This window comes from Aythya marila (assembly GCF_965140915.1).
Source record: "Aythya marila genome assembly, chromosome: Z".
Taxonomy (NCBI): Eukaryota; Metazoa; Chordata; class Aves; order Anseriformes; family Anatidae; genus Aythya; species Aythya marila.
Genome location: NC_139080.1, coordinates 2469463 through 2486392, shown reverse-complemented (window position 1 = coordinate 2486392; position 16930 = coordinate 2469463). Strand labels below are relative to the sequence as shown.

At 51.3% G+C, this 16930-nt stretch overlaps 1 protein-coding gene across 6 annotated transcripts in view; it reads left to right on the top strand.

Annotated features, from left to right (window-relative positions):
• Window positions 1–16930, top strand: part of CTIF (cap binding complex dependent translation initiation factor) — a 120030-nt gene that overhangs the window by 59058 nt on the left and 44042 nt on the right. For all 6 annotated transcript variants that reach the window (XM_082783967.1, XM_082783964.1, XM_082783966.1 and 3 more), the window contains one exon: window positions 9124–9200. In XM_082783967.1, coding sequence (XP_082640093.1) covers window positions 9124–9200 — 77 coding nt within the window. The remainder of the gene's footprint in view (window positions 1–9123; window positions 9201–16930) is intronic.

Sequence of the window (16930 nt, the reverse complement as noted above, 5' to 3'; positions counted from 1 at the left end):
GTGCGGCGCTCTGCCTGGCGAAAGGCCACGGATCCTAAGTGAATATTTTCGGCGTTGATAAGGAGAGGGAGGATGAGGCTGCCAAGTGCGGAGACGCAGGCACCCATGCAGACATCAGACGAGCTGATATGAGGGGGAGCAGGCTGTAACCATGCCGGGCTCTGCCTCCCCAGCAGAGGTGCGGGCAGGAGGGACCCCCTGCTCCTCCTCTACCTGGCCACGGCGGGCAGAGAGGTGTGTGGAGGCAAGGATGTCTAAAACCAGTTTGAATACAATACTTAATAACATAATTTAAGGTCTTACAGCCCTCTGTGAGCTGTCTCAGAGCTCTACAACTTTTGGAGCTTAGCCCCTGCATTGCCCACCCCACGTGCACAATCCTGCCAGCAAGAAGGGCTCGTACACCCAAGGAAAAGAGCTAAAAACACCCTGGCAAGGAGGGGTGGCATGCTTTGTTGGCCCTGCTTTGTTGCTGGTTGCTGGTTCTTCTTTGTCCCCACTCGGTTCTGATGAAATCCAGCCTGGAGGCACTTGGTCTGATGCGAAATGAATTGAATGGGTTTCACCCAGGTCCTGACAGCCACCACAAAATACTCACAGTGCGTGTTTTTAGTGGCAGAAAGGCTGATCTTTGGTGCCTTGAGCTTTCCTTGTATCTGTGGAGTTGTCATGGTTCATCCTTTGCACGTTCATCCTTTGCAAGACATGGGAGAGCAGATGCTGCTGTCTTGCTTCCTGTCCTCTAGTGGATTTCAGATAAGAAGCCATTTTTTAGGATTTTTTTTTTTTTTGGTGGAAATGCCAGATCCATTTACAAATGTCACATTTGGAGACTGCTACGAAGCAGCTACAAGCTTGCTTTACCTACTTGTACTGGTTTTATTGCTCAAGGTAGGCTGTGGCTCCCAGAGGTCTGAAAGCACCAGTTAAAAACCACCTGTGTAATTAATAAATGAGGTGGCATAACTGATACTCAAATGCAATAACGTTTTCTGTACTTGTCCCTATATTTAGACCCAATACAGCAGGAGGAATTGGAGGGCTTGATGTGTAGAGGGAAGATCCTGCATGGGAGCAGAGTCAAGAAACATATTCTACTGCCCAAGTCCGAAGTACCAGTAGGTTAGCAGAGGGTCGGGGCAAAGGAGTGGGACTTTTCAAATGGATGAATGATTTTTTTATAGGATTAAATTGGTATTAACACACCGGGGTATGTTCTGAGCTAAGGTGGCAGCGACATGGGGCCCTCACTTGTTCCCACAGAGCTGCACTAAGCGGAGACCTGGGAATGGAGAAAAACCATCTCTTTGTGGTATAGTCCCAGGGAAAATGTGTTGGCTGTGCCTTGGGAATAGGAGTCTGAAAACAGGAATATCTATTGTGTGAAAATGTTTCAAGGACAATGCGAGGGCCCTGAAGAAGGAAAGGACGCTGACATTCTGCACAGCTTGCTTCAGCCAGAGAGGTGCCGTCTTGGAGCCTGGGAGAAGGGCTTGGCCTGGTGGACCAAAAGGGGCTGACACCGTCGTGACCCCATTGAAGCTGATAGTGAAATTCCCCTCGGCTTCGGTGTCAGAGTGCGGGGATCACAGCGACAGGGATGACGGAGAGACAAGACACCTCTCTGAGGCCACCTGCCTCCCCTCGCCGGGTATCAGAGCAGAGAAATGCGTGGTGAGAGTCGGTGTGCTTGGGTCGCCTCCAAAGGGAAGCAAAAGTCTCACCGTGTTGAAAGGAAGGAGCAGCCACCCATTGTCTGTCAGGGTTTGAAGTTATCAGTCTGCAATCGAGGGCCTTCAGTGCTGCTGGAGTCCCAGTGAGTGTGCCTGAGCACCGGCTGAAACTCTGGTCCGCCAAGTTGGGTGGATTTCCAGGGAGTTGGTGCTGGGGGATTGCGTGTTTTTGACGTCCGTTTGTGCAATCTTTTGTTAATAATAAGGGTGAAATGAAAATATACTTGGGTACAACCCTTCCTTCTTCTGAGGGTGATGCCGAGGTGAGCACACGGAGTAGAAGCTGCTTTTCCCAGAGGGTGTTGTACCAAAAAATAGCTGGTGGATCACCAAAAGTCCACCAGGGAGGCCCTCCTCGTGCCACCAGCCCCGTGATGGGGGTGATCACCATGCCGAGGAGGCAGGATCAGCACGCCTGCATCTACAGACCGGGGGCTGTAGGCTTTGAAGGGGCAAGAGACGACGAAAAACAGATTTGGGAATGTGAGGAACACAGAGGAGAAGTATACTTGAAAGAAATGCACGGTCCCAGAGGGACCGAAATATCTGAAGTTACAAATATCCCCATGGCAACGTCACAACATTTTAAGTCCCAGCTCCAGCAATTCCTCTCTCACCCCCAAATTAGCAGCCGCCAAGCAAAGTGTAGGAAAGGCTTTTCCAAGCAGCGCGGCCCTTTCTCGGGGTAAATTTGGGTGAGCTGGGAGCCAGTCCGTGCCCCGAGCTCTCCAACCTGCAGCAGAGCAGCTTCGTGCCCGTCACCCAGCGCGACCTGGAGCCTGATGGCCAGCGGTGTACCCCCAGGGGAAGGCAGCAGGATGGGGGCAAGTTGAACCCGTCACCCCTGAGACCATCGGGCAGTGCCAAATTTGATGCTGCAGTGTTTGCACGGCGTGAGCTGAGCTGACCACAAGGCAAATACCAGGGCCCACGTGATGCGGGCAGCATTTATCCCCGATAATGGCTGAAAGAGGCTCTGTTTTCCAGGGGGAAGCAAACCCAGGTCACCAACGCTGTTTATTTTGATGTCGATTATTTAAGTATTGTGCATCTAAGGACTCCAACCAGTGCTGTGGTTGTATCTGTATTTACTGGATAAATGTATTTATTTACGGATGGGACGCTTTACTGCTGACAGCAAGGTTTGTTTTTAAGCATGACCGGGCTAGAGGAAATACATACAAATAAACAATAAACCTAAACAACACTAAAATAACATCAGTTAAAACAATTAAAGTTACTTCCACTCGTGAAGTATTGTTCCCATTTTGCTTTAACATGGGAAAAACTCCGTTTCCTAAGTCAGATTGTGACTGATTTTGGGTTTGCGGATTCTGGTAACAAAGGGGATTTCTTTTGTCTGTTATTTATACTCTTCCTATGGCACCGTGTGTCTGTGTCGGTGTGTCTGGAGCACCCAGCATCAATGCTTCCAGCGTGCACCCCGCTCCACGGCTCCTGCTGCTGCCCCTGCATGGTGGTGTCGGTGGGGACTGTGTGTCTGCGGATCCTCTGAGGAGACTTTGTGCAGAATTTCGAAGTTTTTATATATAATTCTCCCAGTTTTTCATATATAATTCTCCAAATTATACCTAATTCAGGAGGTATAGGGCCGAGAGTTTAAAACACAGCCCGGAAAAACTTGCTGTCAGTCAGCAGATGGCACTGAGGTAGGTTCAATGTGCATTTCACTGGAGGTACTTTGCCTAATTATTCTAATGCTTTAATTGCATTTGCATCCTTCACCTCACATGGGCAGCTTGATGCCGGGCTGTTCCTGCCCTTCTCTGTGTCTTTGGTTTTATCCCAGGGCTGGTTGCAGTGGGAGGAAGCTGCCCCCAAGTATTTAATGCCAGGGTCTGTGCTATCATCTGCCTAGTGGGTGTCCTCTCTGCCAGGAGCTGATAGCAAACGCTGGGGAAAAGTGGTGGGAAGAGATGAGTCGAAGTGATGCTTCTTCAGATCTGGGACTGCGTGTGTGTGGAGTCTGTAATTCATTAAAACGCCCACGGTTTTGGGAGAGGGGCCATATAAACTGTTGTTAACACTCAGCAAATGGGATTACAGGAGTCTGCACCCTTGGGGCAATGTGGGAGGGCAGAGCCCTGTAGGAAATTGGCCCGGCGCTTTTAATGATAACCAAGGAAGGAGTGGTGTTTAGCTGTGGCCATCGTGTTGGCCATCACAGTCCTTGCTCATCTCTATCCCCACCCTTTCCTTGGGGTAAGAGTCTCCTCCGAGGTGCTCGCCACCGAACCGTGCCGCAGCTCCACGTCCAGCCTTTGCTGGCAATGAGCACTTAATGGCACGCTCCCTGAAGATGCAGCTAATCAAGAAATCCTCCAAACCGGGACATCTCCCAAGAAACAACTTCCTATGCCTGCCATTCAATAGGCGTGTTGCGCCATGCCATGATTCATCGGGCGAGCACGTCCTATTCCCGAGGCCCCGCCGAGCATCCCTCCTCCTCCGCCGCTGCGGGGCTCAGTGGTGGCAAAGCCCAAGGAGCTGTGCTGGAAACACAGGCACCTCTGCCAACCCATAGCTGAATTTAGACTGAAAAGGCATCCTCGGAGGTGACCCTAAGCCACTTGTGCTGTGCCGTGTGTGCTGCGTGGTGGGAGAGCCACTACAGCACAGGGCTGTGACAACTGAGCCGCCTTTTGCCTTGGGCTTGGAGCATGGAAATCGTGGCACTTTCTATCCACTTGGCTTTGAGTCCTGATAAAAAAGGAGCACTGATTGATTCCTCGTTCAGAAGCAGCTAATACTGTGAGCACCTTCCAGGAAAAATGAATAGTTTGCAATTTGAAGGAACAGATTTATCACTTAAATTTTAATGGAGAGGAAATCATTTACAGGCCCCTTCCTGCCATTGTTTGGTATTCTTCCATGGCTTCCAAATCAGGTCAAGGCTTTGGGTTGTGCCACAGCTCTCTTCTTTCAAGAGGCAGAAAATTCCCCTCGGGTCAGCGGAGAGGGGATGGCAGGACACTTTTGTGGGAATTCCTGGAAGGGGAAGAGGTACCGGCAAGTGGTCTCTCAGCAGCTTGCTTTGCTCAGAGTGCCCCTGGTGCCGAGAAATGCTGGCCCCAGAGGTGATGGGGACATCTCTGGTGGGAGATGTCCCCGTGCTGCTCATCCCACACGGGCACTGCCTGGGCCAAGCTTTTCAACCTGACCCTTTCCAGGCCTGCAGCGAACAACCCGTCATATAGGTGGATGGAAACCTTACCAGGGTATGTTATGAGTTTCTGGGCTGTTTTTTCTGTGGATCATTTCTGGAGCTGCAATATTTGTTTAGCTTTTGCCCCTGCCTTCAGCCACAGTATTTCTGTTGCCTCTGTTGCAGAGGCAGTGTCTTCAGTGCTGCCATAAACCCAGCCCTGCCCGTCACTTCCCAGCGCCTCCGAAAATAAATCCCACCCTGAACTTTGGGTGTAATAAAACGGAGCAAAGCTCCCGGCGTCTGCTGGCGGCCTAACAACCTGTTTGTTCAGCTCAGGCCTTCTGCCACCATTTGCTTAAGATAAGCAGGGGTGGAGATGTTTCTTGAGGGCACAGAGGCTTTTGAGATAAAGCTCGTGTGGACCGATACTGCGATACGGCCAGATCATTTCTTTTACTTCTCCTATCACCCCAGCCTCGGTTGTTTCCATCTGTCCCACTGCTTTTCTCAGTCTGCTTGCTCTGGGTTTCCCTTTTGGGTCACCTTTGCCTGCCTGACTGTATCGGGGCTGTGAGCATCTTGTTCAGCGGCTGCAGCAGAGGCTGATGGTGTGGGGAGCGGTGAAGAAGGGCACAGTGTGGGGTGAGGTTTGGCAGCTGAGGGTCAGGCTGCGTTAAGCAGACGCCAGCAGAATAGAGACGAAACAATGAACACCAGACTCTCATATGCCTGTATATTTTTACTAAGCCTTTGTGGAATGCCCTTGAACTTGGCCTTGTGATTTGCGGTGGGGTTTGCCATCATCCATAAAAAGAGACAGAGCTGCTGCCTTCCTCAAACTTCTTCAGTTGGCGATGGTGCATAAGGGGCATGAGAAAAACAGCACAAAAGCTCCATCCCAGAGAAGGGTCACTCCAAAAACTCCCTGTTTCCCTGCATTTCACTGGCTGTGCCCCTCTTCCTTGTGTTCCTCCCAGCACCCAGCAGAGATGTCCTGCTCTGCTGCCTGCTTGCAGCAGTCGAGGTAAAGGACAGCTTTCCCTTGGCACCTGCTAGCTGCCCAGGTGACAGTCACCTAAGGTTGCCAGACACCACCACCTCTTCTCCAAGAGCTGCTTTCCGAAAAACATCTGAAAAATAGTGTGCACATCAGAGCTTTATCTCTAGGGGACTGGCCAGAGAGCGGGCTGGTCCTTCTCTCACAGAGCTGCTGGCCTTTCTTGTAACAGTGTGCATGTTTGTAATTTAACTTTGACATACGCGTACATACATTAGAAGTCCCGTGGGCTTCTCAGGTTCTGCTCCAAGTTTACCACCATGTAAACCGCAGAGCGCTTTGCTCCAAGATTGAAAATGACCTCTATTAGCAGTGCTTCCGAAGACCATGGAGTCCTTGTTCTTTGCTTTTCCCACACCTCTCGCTTCCAGAACCAGCAGCACTGAAATGTTGTTTGTTATGTTCTCAAGCCACCTGTGAATAAATATCAAAATAAAACCGCTGTGGGAGAGAGACCAAATGCGATTTTACTGCCCATAGACAAGTTGCAAACCCGCGTGTGAAATCCGTGGGCACCTCGGCTCACTGCTGGCTGCTGGCTTGGGCAGGAGCGAGGAGCATCCCTCTGGTGTCCTTCTTGTAGACCCATTGCAGGGCAGAGGGTGGTCCTCTGCCTGGTGAAGCATATCCCTTTGGTTCTGCTCTGGGATTTCAGCTTCGTAAAGAGCCAAAAACGGAAGAGCTGCGTTTCAGATCCACGTTGTCCTCAGTGAACCAGCTCTGCTAAAGCTACTTCCAGCGCCGTGCTGCGTGACCTGTGGTGGGGAGCAGCCTCCAGACAAATCAAAGAGCCATGTCATAAATGCATTTACTGTGCCCTTGGGACTCTGTCCCGCACCCACCCACCCAGCGCCCTCGACTTGGCTGGGCACTCCGCCCTTCTTGGGAGTTGCTGATATTTCCTTTTACATCAGCCTGCTGCACAAAAAAAAAAAAAAAAAAGTCGACTTTTCTCCCTTCCAAATTTAGCTTTGCTTAGGCACCGAAATAGACAAAGAGTAGGGACTAGTGACGTTTTTTTTTCCAAAACATTGTCTGATGGCTCGGACTAAGGAAGGGAACCGCTCGGCCGGAGAAGGGAGATGCTTGCTTCTCCGAGCGGGGACGCCGCGTTCTGCTTGGGCACAGGCAGGGCCAGACGTGCTCCTCGGGCTAGGAGACACGTTCCTGTGCCATTAACCCGTCTCTCACACCCGGGCTGTCTGTTCTGGGGGACAGAGGGCTGAGGAGGAGCAGCAGCGTGCTGCGAGGAGGCCACGCAGCAGTGCATGGCTCTGCTGATGGTTTCTGGTTGGAATGGGCAGGACTCGAGCTCCCGACACTTAATGAAGGCTTTGCTCGTAGGAAATCGGTACTTTGGGTGCTCGTGCTCTGCGGAGATGGTTTCGTTTTTCAGGGTAATTGTATTTGCACATGTGTTTGCAGCGTGGCTTAAATTCTTCAAAATACCCCAAGCTTTAGCCTGCTGTGGTAGTACAGCATTTGGAAATGGTCTCACTGAGTATTGTGCTAATTTTAGCCTCGTTTCCTAAACTCGTACAGCTGATGCGATTGGGCTGTGTGCGTCTGCTCCCTCCCTTCCTTTTCCCATTAGCTTGGGTACCCACAGGCCAATTGCAAGCAAATTTTTGGAGGACCAGATCTCGGGGAGGTTAAGCTCCTCCTGTGCAATCGGTGAACGAGAAGCAACCAAATAGGTGACAAGGCCTCAGATTGCCATCCCAGTAATGAAATGGGTTCAATATAATTTCAAGCTGCTTGACATGAGAGATCTCCAGGCTCATTTCAGTGGTGTCTGGGCTCTTTTTAGTGGCGCCCATGGCCAGGCCCAGAGGCCCTGGGCCCATAGTGGAGCCCCAGCAGCTCCCTCTGCCCACCAGGCCTCATGTCTGTGTGGGGGCTCCTCGGGGATGTCTCTGTTCTTCTGTGGTGCCACAGAGAATTAACCAGAAGGTGTTTGGCTGTAGGAAAAGCCCAGTCAAACCCAGTTAACCAAATGATTATCCCACCACAGCCCAGGCAGAGCAGGCCTCTCACTCTCACTGTTCCCAGCCTACTCCTCCTTAGCCAAGGCTGGGCTGAGGCAAGGTGTAGGGAGCGTGAGGAGCTCTTTATGGTGTGGGGTGATTTTCTCTGGAAGAGTAGATGTGAAAAGGAAAGTTAAAAGGGAAGCCACCTGCCAAAAAAAACACCTCAACCCTGCTGGCAAAGCAAGGCTGAAATGGGGGCAGGCTAGCCAGCAGCAGTACTTAACCCAGGGGCTCGGTGACTTCTGCATTGCCTCAAATCTCAAAGGGTGACGACCTCCAGAGTGGCACACACAGATAGAGGAGCTGTGGGTGTGCTGCAGCAGCTGTGGGGTGCCTTTCTCCAGGCTGGATGGTCAGGAGAAGCCCTGCTGCTCTCAGACTTTTTGCCATCCACAGCAACCTTTCTCCTCTGTTACATCTTCCACCAGCAAATCACAAAATACTGTTGTACCCGTAACCACTACTAAAATTAACTGTAATTTTTAAGGCTATCTGTGCACGGAGAGGGACTTTTTTTGCAGGCAGTGTTGTCATGCCAATGTGATAAAGCTGCTGCTCGATGACAGCCGATCCCGCCCAGCCCTTGCCCTTACCTTACTGCTCCCCGTGGCCCCTCGCGCAGGCTCCAGCTCAAACAGTGAGATAGATTGCCGTGGAAATAAAAGGACTGACTTTTACAAGGCTTTTATTGCCAGCCTGGGAAGTACAATGCTACATAAATAATAATCATTATGGCTATGACAGCTCCGTAGTCCCTGGGAAATAAGTAACACTTTGCACTCACGTAGTGCCTTTTGACCAGGAGCCTCGAATCCCTTTGCTGGTATCCATGAAGCCTCGATGCCCGTAGCAGGGTGGTAAATACAGCACCCCTCTCACCAGACAAACATCCCAAGTCTGAGCCAGGCAACCTGGCACCTTCAGTGGAGAGAGGAAGAGTAGAAATGGAGAAGAAAGTGTTGGTCGGGTTTGAGGTATTGTCCTGGTTTGTGTTTCGTAAGGGTTTGCAGATAGGAGCATTTTCTTGAATCAGCCTCATGCGCTGGGCACACAGCTCTGTCTCACTCTGAGCACCTACATATCGATGCCTCCTGTATCTTGGAATTGATGGTTGCTTTTCCCTCTGTGTTACAGGGTTACCATCCATTGCCTCATGAAGCTGAAATCGCACACACCAAAAAGCTCTTCAGAAGGAGGAGAAACGACCGGAGGTAGGTGAAACCTCTCTTTAATGTTTTTTTTTAGCCTTCACTTCTTCATTGCACATTTCCTCCCACTGTCTCATGGCGTGTCTTTGAACAACATTGCTGTTTAGCAGCTGTTACTATTGAATTAATGCAAAAACTGATAGTGGAGCACTAATGTCCTGAAAATGCTGTCTGTCTGTCCCTCCAGTTTGTCTTTGAAATCTGGGGTATGTCCTGTATTGCTCCAGACCTCCTCTTCCCCTTAAGTATTCTAGCATAGCCAGATCCCTCCACTTTCATTAGAAGAGGCAGCTGGCAAGACATTATCTATAAAGGCTTTGAGTCCCTGCAACTTGCTTCCTCTCTTTCCATTGAAAAGCAAAATTTGCTGACTTTCAGGGTTTGCTGCAAAATGGGTTGAGAGGGGTTTGCAGCAAGCCTCGGATGCCGTTCTGTGTGAGCGAGGGGATGTGCTAAATAGGCAGGCAGCTGAGTTCCTGTGGCATTGGTGGTTTCAATCCACTGAGTTAATTTAATTGGACAAATTGTATATTTAATTGTGTAAATTGCATATTTAATTATGTGAGGGCATCTCGAGTCCTTGATAGGAATCGTGACTATGGTTAAATGTGAAAATTAGCCAGGAGTGAGGGAATCAGTTGCACATGCAGCTTTTTTCTTCTGCTGTGGCAGAGATGACACAGCCAGGGCAGTAAAGCATTTCTAAAACCAGGAGCTTGCAGGGTTGGTGTTATTGAACAAGAGCAGGAGTGGCCAGTGGTTCATCATAGCCTGAGTTGCAATGCCTCGTTGGGGCCTCATTTTGGGGGGAAGTCTTGCAGAGACTGCAATGGCAGACAGGATATGTCCCCAAATCTCCAGGACGATGACTCAGAGCCATCACTCCTCAACTTGCTCACAGCCTGCAAGGAGCCATGATGCAGTTAACTCTGTGCTTGAGTTGTTTTCCATTTTACAGAGCAACTGATAAAAGCTTGCTCAGACAGCCCAGAAACTGTCTGTGGGCAGTGAGCAAGTCTTACAAAGGGTCCTCCTGTGCAAGCCCCGGGCCTCCAGCAAAACTCTGTTTTCCCATTCAATGTGTCATTTCTGCAATCCGGATGGTTATGGCGTAGCATTTCATCATCACCCTCTGTCTGGTTTTGCTTGCTCTCATGTCACTGAGGGCTTTACAGTTTCTTCAGTTTAAGTAAAGCAGTCTTGCAGGGATAAATAGAACTGAGTGACAGAGGTGAGGGGAGTTTGAGTAATCCCTTACGGTGCTGGTGTGCTGCTGCTGTGATCTGGCAGCCGCAAGCCAGGAGGAAAACCAGACTAGGCTGTGGCCAGCAGTCACTGGGGCTCCCTCCTTTTTTCACTATACACAGTTTAAAAGACAGTTTTTGTGATTCAGGGGGGGGAAAAAAAATAAAAAATCTTGTTTGTGCTGGGTTGCAGCCTTGTGATCACAGAAAAGGGATTAAAGCCAAGCTGAAGTCTGCTGATGTTGCAAGAGGGAGCTGGGTGGGCTTCATCGCTGCGCTGTGCTGCAGCCCCGAGCATCCCAGAAATGGCAGCAGACCCTGGGGCTCACTGCTCCCAGCCTGACTTGCCAGCCCAAAGCATGTCCTTCTTCAGTGCCAGAGGAGCTCAGATCTCCCTGCTGGAGGGGGCAAAAGCTGCAGAGCAAAGGGGTCTTGTGCCTGAAGCTCCACGCTGATGCCTGGCAGGGCTGCAAAATGCAAACCGTAGCATTACGGTGCATTGTGCTGCAAAATGCAACCTGCAGCCCTCCTGCAGGTGGGTGTCTGCATCCCACGAGCCCAGCCCTTGCCACAAGCTGTGTGCAGCCCAAAAGGTGCCCTCTGGCTCAGACAGCCCTGCATCCTCCCAGCCGGAGGGTGGAGATGGGTCTCACACTGTGTTGAGCCAGAGCTGCAGCTGGTGTAAATGTCCACAGCCAGTCCACTGCAGAGGTGTGGGGATCACACCAGGTGTATTTCTTCTCTTTCAGTTCAGATTACCACGATAAACAGAAGTGTTTAGAGCAGCGCTGCCCTCCCTGTAGATGGCAAGGAGTGACAGCAACAGGAACTGCCTTGGGCTGGTGCTGGGAGGTATGGGGCAAGGAGCAGCCCAGGGCAAATAGCTGAGCACGAGGGTTTGCAGGGGACCGGGGTGATGTCCCAGGAGGAGCTCTGGATTAGGGCAAAACCCAAGAATCTAGTTAAAAGCCTTCAGTCTGGGTGAGTATGGCAGAACGCAGGAGGAGATGTGGGTCTGCTTCAGCCCTAAGTAGTCGTGAATGAAATAAAATGGAAAGGGCAGAGAATATACAGAGCTGTCCAGGTCCCCCTAAACACTGCCATCCTTGATAGTGCTGCCTGTCAAAGCTTAGAAAGAAAGGCATGCTTATTTTAACTAGCCAGGAAAGCTAGGAAGCATGGGTAGAGGGAGCTGGAGCAAAACAACAGTCTCTTAAATAATTATTTAAGCCAAAAAGGCAAATTGTAAAGACAAAAACCCCACACGGTTCAGTGTTGGGGGGTGTGAACGAACAGCGTTAAGCACCTGGGGTCCTCTTGTGCATTTGGGGTAGGAGGGGATTTTGACTGCCTGGACTTCTGGTGCCACTTGAGGTGCCCCTGGAGAGCACTCGCTCCTTAAAACTGATTCCTAGCAGTAAGTGAGATCTCAGAATGGTTATTTTATGTGAAAAACATTGTAGAAATAAGGGAAAAAAAAAAAAAAAAAAGGAATGGGAAAAAAAGTCCTGCTGGATGAAACTGTTTTGCAGCTTAAATGCCAGACTGTATTGGAGCACAAATTGGTTACAAAGCTGTTCACACTTTATTGCAGTGCTATTATCTTAATATCCCAGGCATCGTGCTGCTGGAGAAAGGCTTCATTTCATTGCTGGTGGAGCTGCACAGGTGGTATGAATATCCCTCTGCTCTGTGGATGGTGGAGGAGAGGTTTTATGGCCAGTGAAACAGCTGGGAGTTATGGGCTTTTGTTGTAAACGTCGTCTGGATGCGGAGAGACACAGAATTGCAAAACCAAGGCACGGCTGCTCTGCCAGAGCCACCCATGTCCAGCTTTCGAGCTTCATTGATGAGCTGTGAAAAACATGTCGTGCCCGTTGGTGTGCGTGATGCTGACGGGCTTCTGTAAAACAGAGACAGACAGCGAAATCGTCTTGTTCACAGGCAGCGAAATCCAGGAGGGGCCAGGCCTGAGGCCAGCGAAGCACCTTTTGTTTCTCATGTGCAATGACGCTCGTGTCCGGCCACGTTATAAATAGGGCAAGTCCCCGCTTCCTTCCCGTCACCTTTCCTCAGGAAATGCGGTCACCGCGCGGCGCAGGAATGTGCCTCACCTACCGCAGGTCCCCGTGGTGCACCTTGCGTGCCCCGGGCAGCCCCTGGGGATGAGCAAGCCCCTGCAGGGCTCCACATCTTCACCACTGCTGCCCAGTTCTCCCCAGCACCGTGGCATCGCGGTGCACAGCCAGATGTGGCTCCTGGGTAGCACATCTGGATGTCCCGGGTACCGCTGCCTGGGTGAGAGCTGAGCACAGCAGCTTTCCAAAACCTTTTGTCAGCAGAGTTTCTGATAAAACAAGGATTTCAAATTATAGGTGATTATTCCCATTAGACTTTTTATTTTTTATTTTTTAAAAAAGCTTTTCTAACTCAGTCTTAGGAAGGGCTGCATTTATGCCCTTGGCTGTGCAGATGCGGCCGCAGCTCTCTCTTTGCATGTACAACGCTTTCACGTTACAGGAGTCCTCTTTCCACGGGATGCAAGCTTCATTTTCTGCGTAAAATAGAAAGAGTGGATTAAAGGTGTTGAAACAGGCTTCGACTGACACAGTTTAGGAGCACTGGCTCTGGTCTGTTTGACACATTTTCGGTAACGGCGATCAGAGTCAGCCACATCTGGTGCAGGACTTGATTGCGTGAGGTCTCGTAAAAGCATGCAGGAGGTGGCAAGGAGCTTGTAAGCAGGGAAGCAGACCAGGAACTGCTCTCCCCACCTTTCGTGGCAGAAATCCCACCCCCAGTGTTTTCTCCATCAGTTCGGACACACGAGGTGCAAGTGTCACCTTCTGTGTGGGATGGGAGCCACGGGGGGCACCACTGCTTAATGGGATCGTTGGAGGAGCACAGCGGGGACAAGGTTTTTGTGGGTGTCCGTGTGAGCAAGTGCTGAGTACCAATGAGGTTTTACTGTCCCAGGTACTAACCCACTGCTTACTACCACAAGACCCACCTTTCCTAGACAACACTAGTGGCAATTTGCTTCGACATCCCATAGGACTGGGATACGGAGCCCAACAGACCCATTTCTCAAGTCCTCTCCTCTGTCCCATCTCTGCACAGGGTTCCTCTGGTCTCTGTGGCCTCCTAGGACGATGTGTTTGGGGATGGAGGTCCAGCTGGCCAAAAACCATGGCCCTGAGGCTCATTCACACAAGTCTGTGTTACGTTGCTTGGGCCAGTGTTAAGGGAGTGGTACAAAACCTTGCTCAGGATACAGAGGAATATGTGGGTTTCTGGGGGTTTCTCTCAAAGCAGGGTTGAGACAGGTGAGTTTGTACCCGCTTCTGGGTCTTCTGGTGCTGAAATTGTTCTGTCACCTAAGGAAGGGGACCGTTTTTTCAGAGGACCAGGAAAAAGACTGCTGGGGAACTCTTAAAACGTTTGCACCGTTGTAATTACATTGGTTCACTCGCATCTTGTTCGATTCAAAGGTCAGATCGGGCTGATTTCCTTAGCGAAAGGAAATCCTCATGTGTGCGTAGATGCTGGCAGGTATCTCACAGGGCTTTTGGTGGTCGGTCTAGAGGGTAGGACAGAGAATTACAGAGGGGAACACAGCCCTGTGACCTGGAGAGGATGGTGTGAAAGCCTCGGGGTTAATCAGTCTCCTATTTCCAAAAGGCATCCAAATTCCTGTTTTCAGTATAAATGTGGATCCTTTGTGCTTACATACAGCACAGGAGTGTCTCAGGGCTTTGGGATGACCACAGCGAGGGGCTGATGTGCAGGAACCAGCCCTGGAGTCCTTGGAGGACTGTCACCCGCAGCAGTGGCTTCTCCCCTTGGATTCAGGAGCATTTCTGCCATCCTTCAGGAAGCCCTCCTGTGTGGGTAAGGAGCTGGAGCAGAGCCTCAGCCCCTTCTGGCTGATACACGAAGCAAAGGGGTAGGAGTTCTCCCCACCAGCATGCCCCAAATACCTCTTGCTTTGATAACAGGATTACAGAAATGTCCCCAAGTTTTCTCCTGCACTGTCCCAGTTTGCTTCCTACCACTAACTTGGCTTTCCACTTAAATGATCAGAAAAAAAAAAAAAAAAAACAGTCTGCCTTCTTTTTCTTTCCTTTTTTTTTTTTTTTTTGGTGGTGGTGGTGTTTTTGTTTTTAATGAGATTCGGAGCTGGGGGAGGCAGAAATATCCTCCTTTCCCCGGAGAGCCGCGGGTGGCTGTCAGGGACAGTTTCCTCTTCCTGCAGCACGAGGGTTGTGTAAGCGCCGCTCACCCCTCCTGCTCGCGCCCACGCCGAAATCGGGGTCAGCTGGGGTGACTGCAGCAGGGCGGGCAGCCCGGCCCTGCCTCTTCGCTCAGGGTCCCCAGCCCCGTGGCACCAAGCCGGGTCTCCTCCGAGGCCACCGCTTCGCTGAGGGACATCCCCAGGGCTCGGCCGTGTGGCCGGGGTCTCGTGTTGGGGCGAGCGTGGCCCTACGTGGGGACAGCCCAAAGGACGGTCACGGCGGGCTCGGGGCCAGGCAGGGAGCGTCCCAGATCCGCTGGCGGCTCCGCCGAGGAGCGTAGGCAAGCTGTGATATATTTCTTTTCCCATTATATTTGATTTTACAGACCCTCGGGGACTCTCAACCACCTACGGTGATTAGTTCAACTGATTAAGCTGCTTTTCCTCTTGTGGCAAACTCCCTTTGTGAAGGGTTTTCAATAGCCACACTGCCCGGGACATTGTTCCTGTACAATTTCCTTTCAAAACACCATAAAGGGCACTCCACCACTTTACCCTGCAATAAAATATTACAGGAATCAGCTCTGCCCAGCCCAGTCCTGCAAGGGCAAAACCTCCCCGTGTGGGGAGGAGGAATACGGTGGGATGAGGGTAGCAGGGCTGCACAGTGCTGGAGCCTTCCACAGGGGGGATTTAAGGTAAGGAGAGGTAAAGCAGAAGTTTTCTGGTTGATTTTTTGTTGCTGTTTGTTCATACGAGGATCCAGGGTCACGTAGGGAAGCGAACAACAGCCTTCAAGCTCGGAGAAGGAAACGCTGCCTCGCACATCTCTGGTTGTGCAGCCTGGGCAGGCAGGCTGGAGAGGATGTGGATGCTCTCGAGGTACCCAGGGTACGTGGCGTAGGGGCTGTTCCTGCTGGGGACACACATTGCCATGGAAAGCAGGCAGCCATCTAATAAAAACTGGAAATCAGAGGAAGATCTGCCTTGATTGCCACCGAGGGGGTAACCGGAGTGAGGAACCAGATGGGGTTGCAGTGCACAAGGCCCTCCCATGTTTGTAGTTACCCCAACACCTTGCCTTCTCGCCAGGCTGCCAAACAGGTTCATATAAAGACTGGGTGTCACTGGGACCTGCTCAGCCCCTCTGCTGCTCCTCGGGCAAGGCAGTGATGGAGCAGGACGGAGATGCTATCAGGAGGAGCCAAGCAGGAGCCCCTTCCTCCTGGCAGAGCCACACTGGCGAGACACGCTGGCAGTGCCCGGCCCCGCTGCCCTTCCTTCCAGGCATCAAGGAGAAGGCTCTGCCAGGGGTCACGGCGCTGGCACCCCTCTCCCAGGAGGAGGGAGCTGAGAACAAAGACCTCACCGGGCTCCCCATTGAAGGAGCGGCCCCTGGATGATCAAAAAGCCAGCTCGTGACGACCCGCGGGCATCCGCTGCGGGTGACTCAGCCTCGGGTGGAGCTGCAGCTTCTCACCAAGAGGGACCTCGTGGGGATGAGCTCTCGAGGTGGTTTGGCTCCTGCAGGGAGAGCTCTGGGCTCAGTAAATGGGACTGTGGTGGTCCAACAGCATCCCTGTGCAGCAATCCCAGCAGAAGGTCACACAGCTCTGCAGAAGCCACCTGAAGATCAACTGAGCTTGTATCTAGCATCGCTCCTGGACTGGCTCATCTAAGAGCCACTTGCCTGGCCCAGCACTGCTCCCAGAGCAGCATGCATGGGGTTTTCCCATCACCCAAGTGGTGTGTTTAAAGCAGCAGCAGCAGCATTGAGTGGAGCAGTTGGTGTTTAGCATGGGCTGGGAAGTTTGCTTTGACTGTGCGTTGGTCTGCATGGGGTGGCAGGGGGTTTCCACCCAGCCCCGAGGCACCCCGAAGGCAGATGGTGCAGCTGCAGTCCTGCTGGAAAACGTGCCCTGCAAGGCAATGCCACATCTACAGCTCCTTCCCCAGTGGTAACAACAACTGCAAGGGGTTTGCACTTCACACAACTCAGGGAAAATTCATCCCTGTAAATGTTGGAGCAGTCTGTGGGCTCAAAAGTAGCTTGAAGAGTAAAACAAAAAACAAAAAACACATTTGTGAGTTCAAGAGGACACACTTGACATGAGCAGGGCTGGGAGATTCATATATATGCTTCATCATCCCTGTGTGCCTAGCCAAAGGCACGGTACAAAAGGGTTAAAAGATACTCATCTAAGCAAATTTAATCCTTTCCTTTCATTGTTCCTTCTTTTTAATGCCAGGAGGCA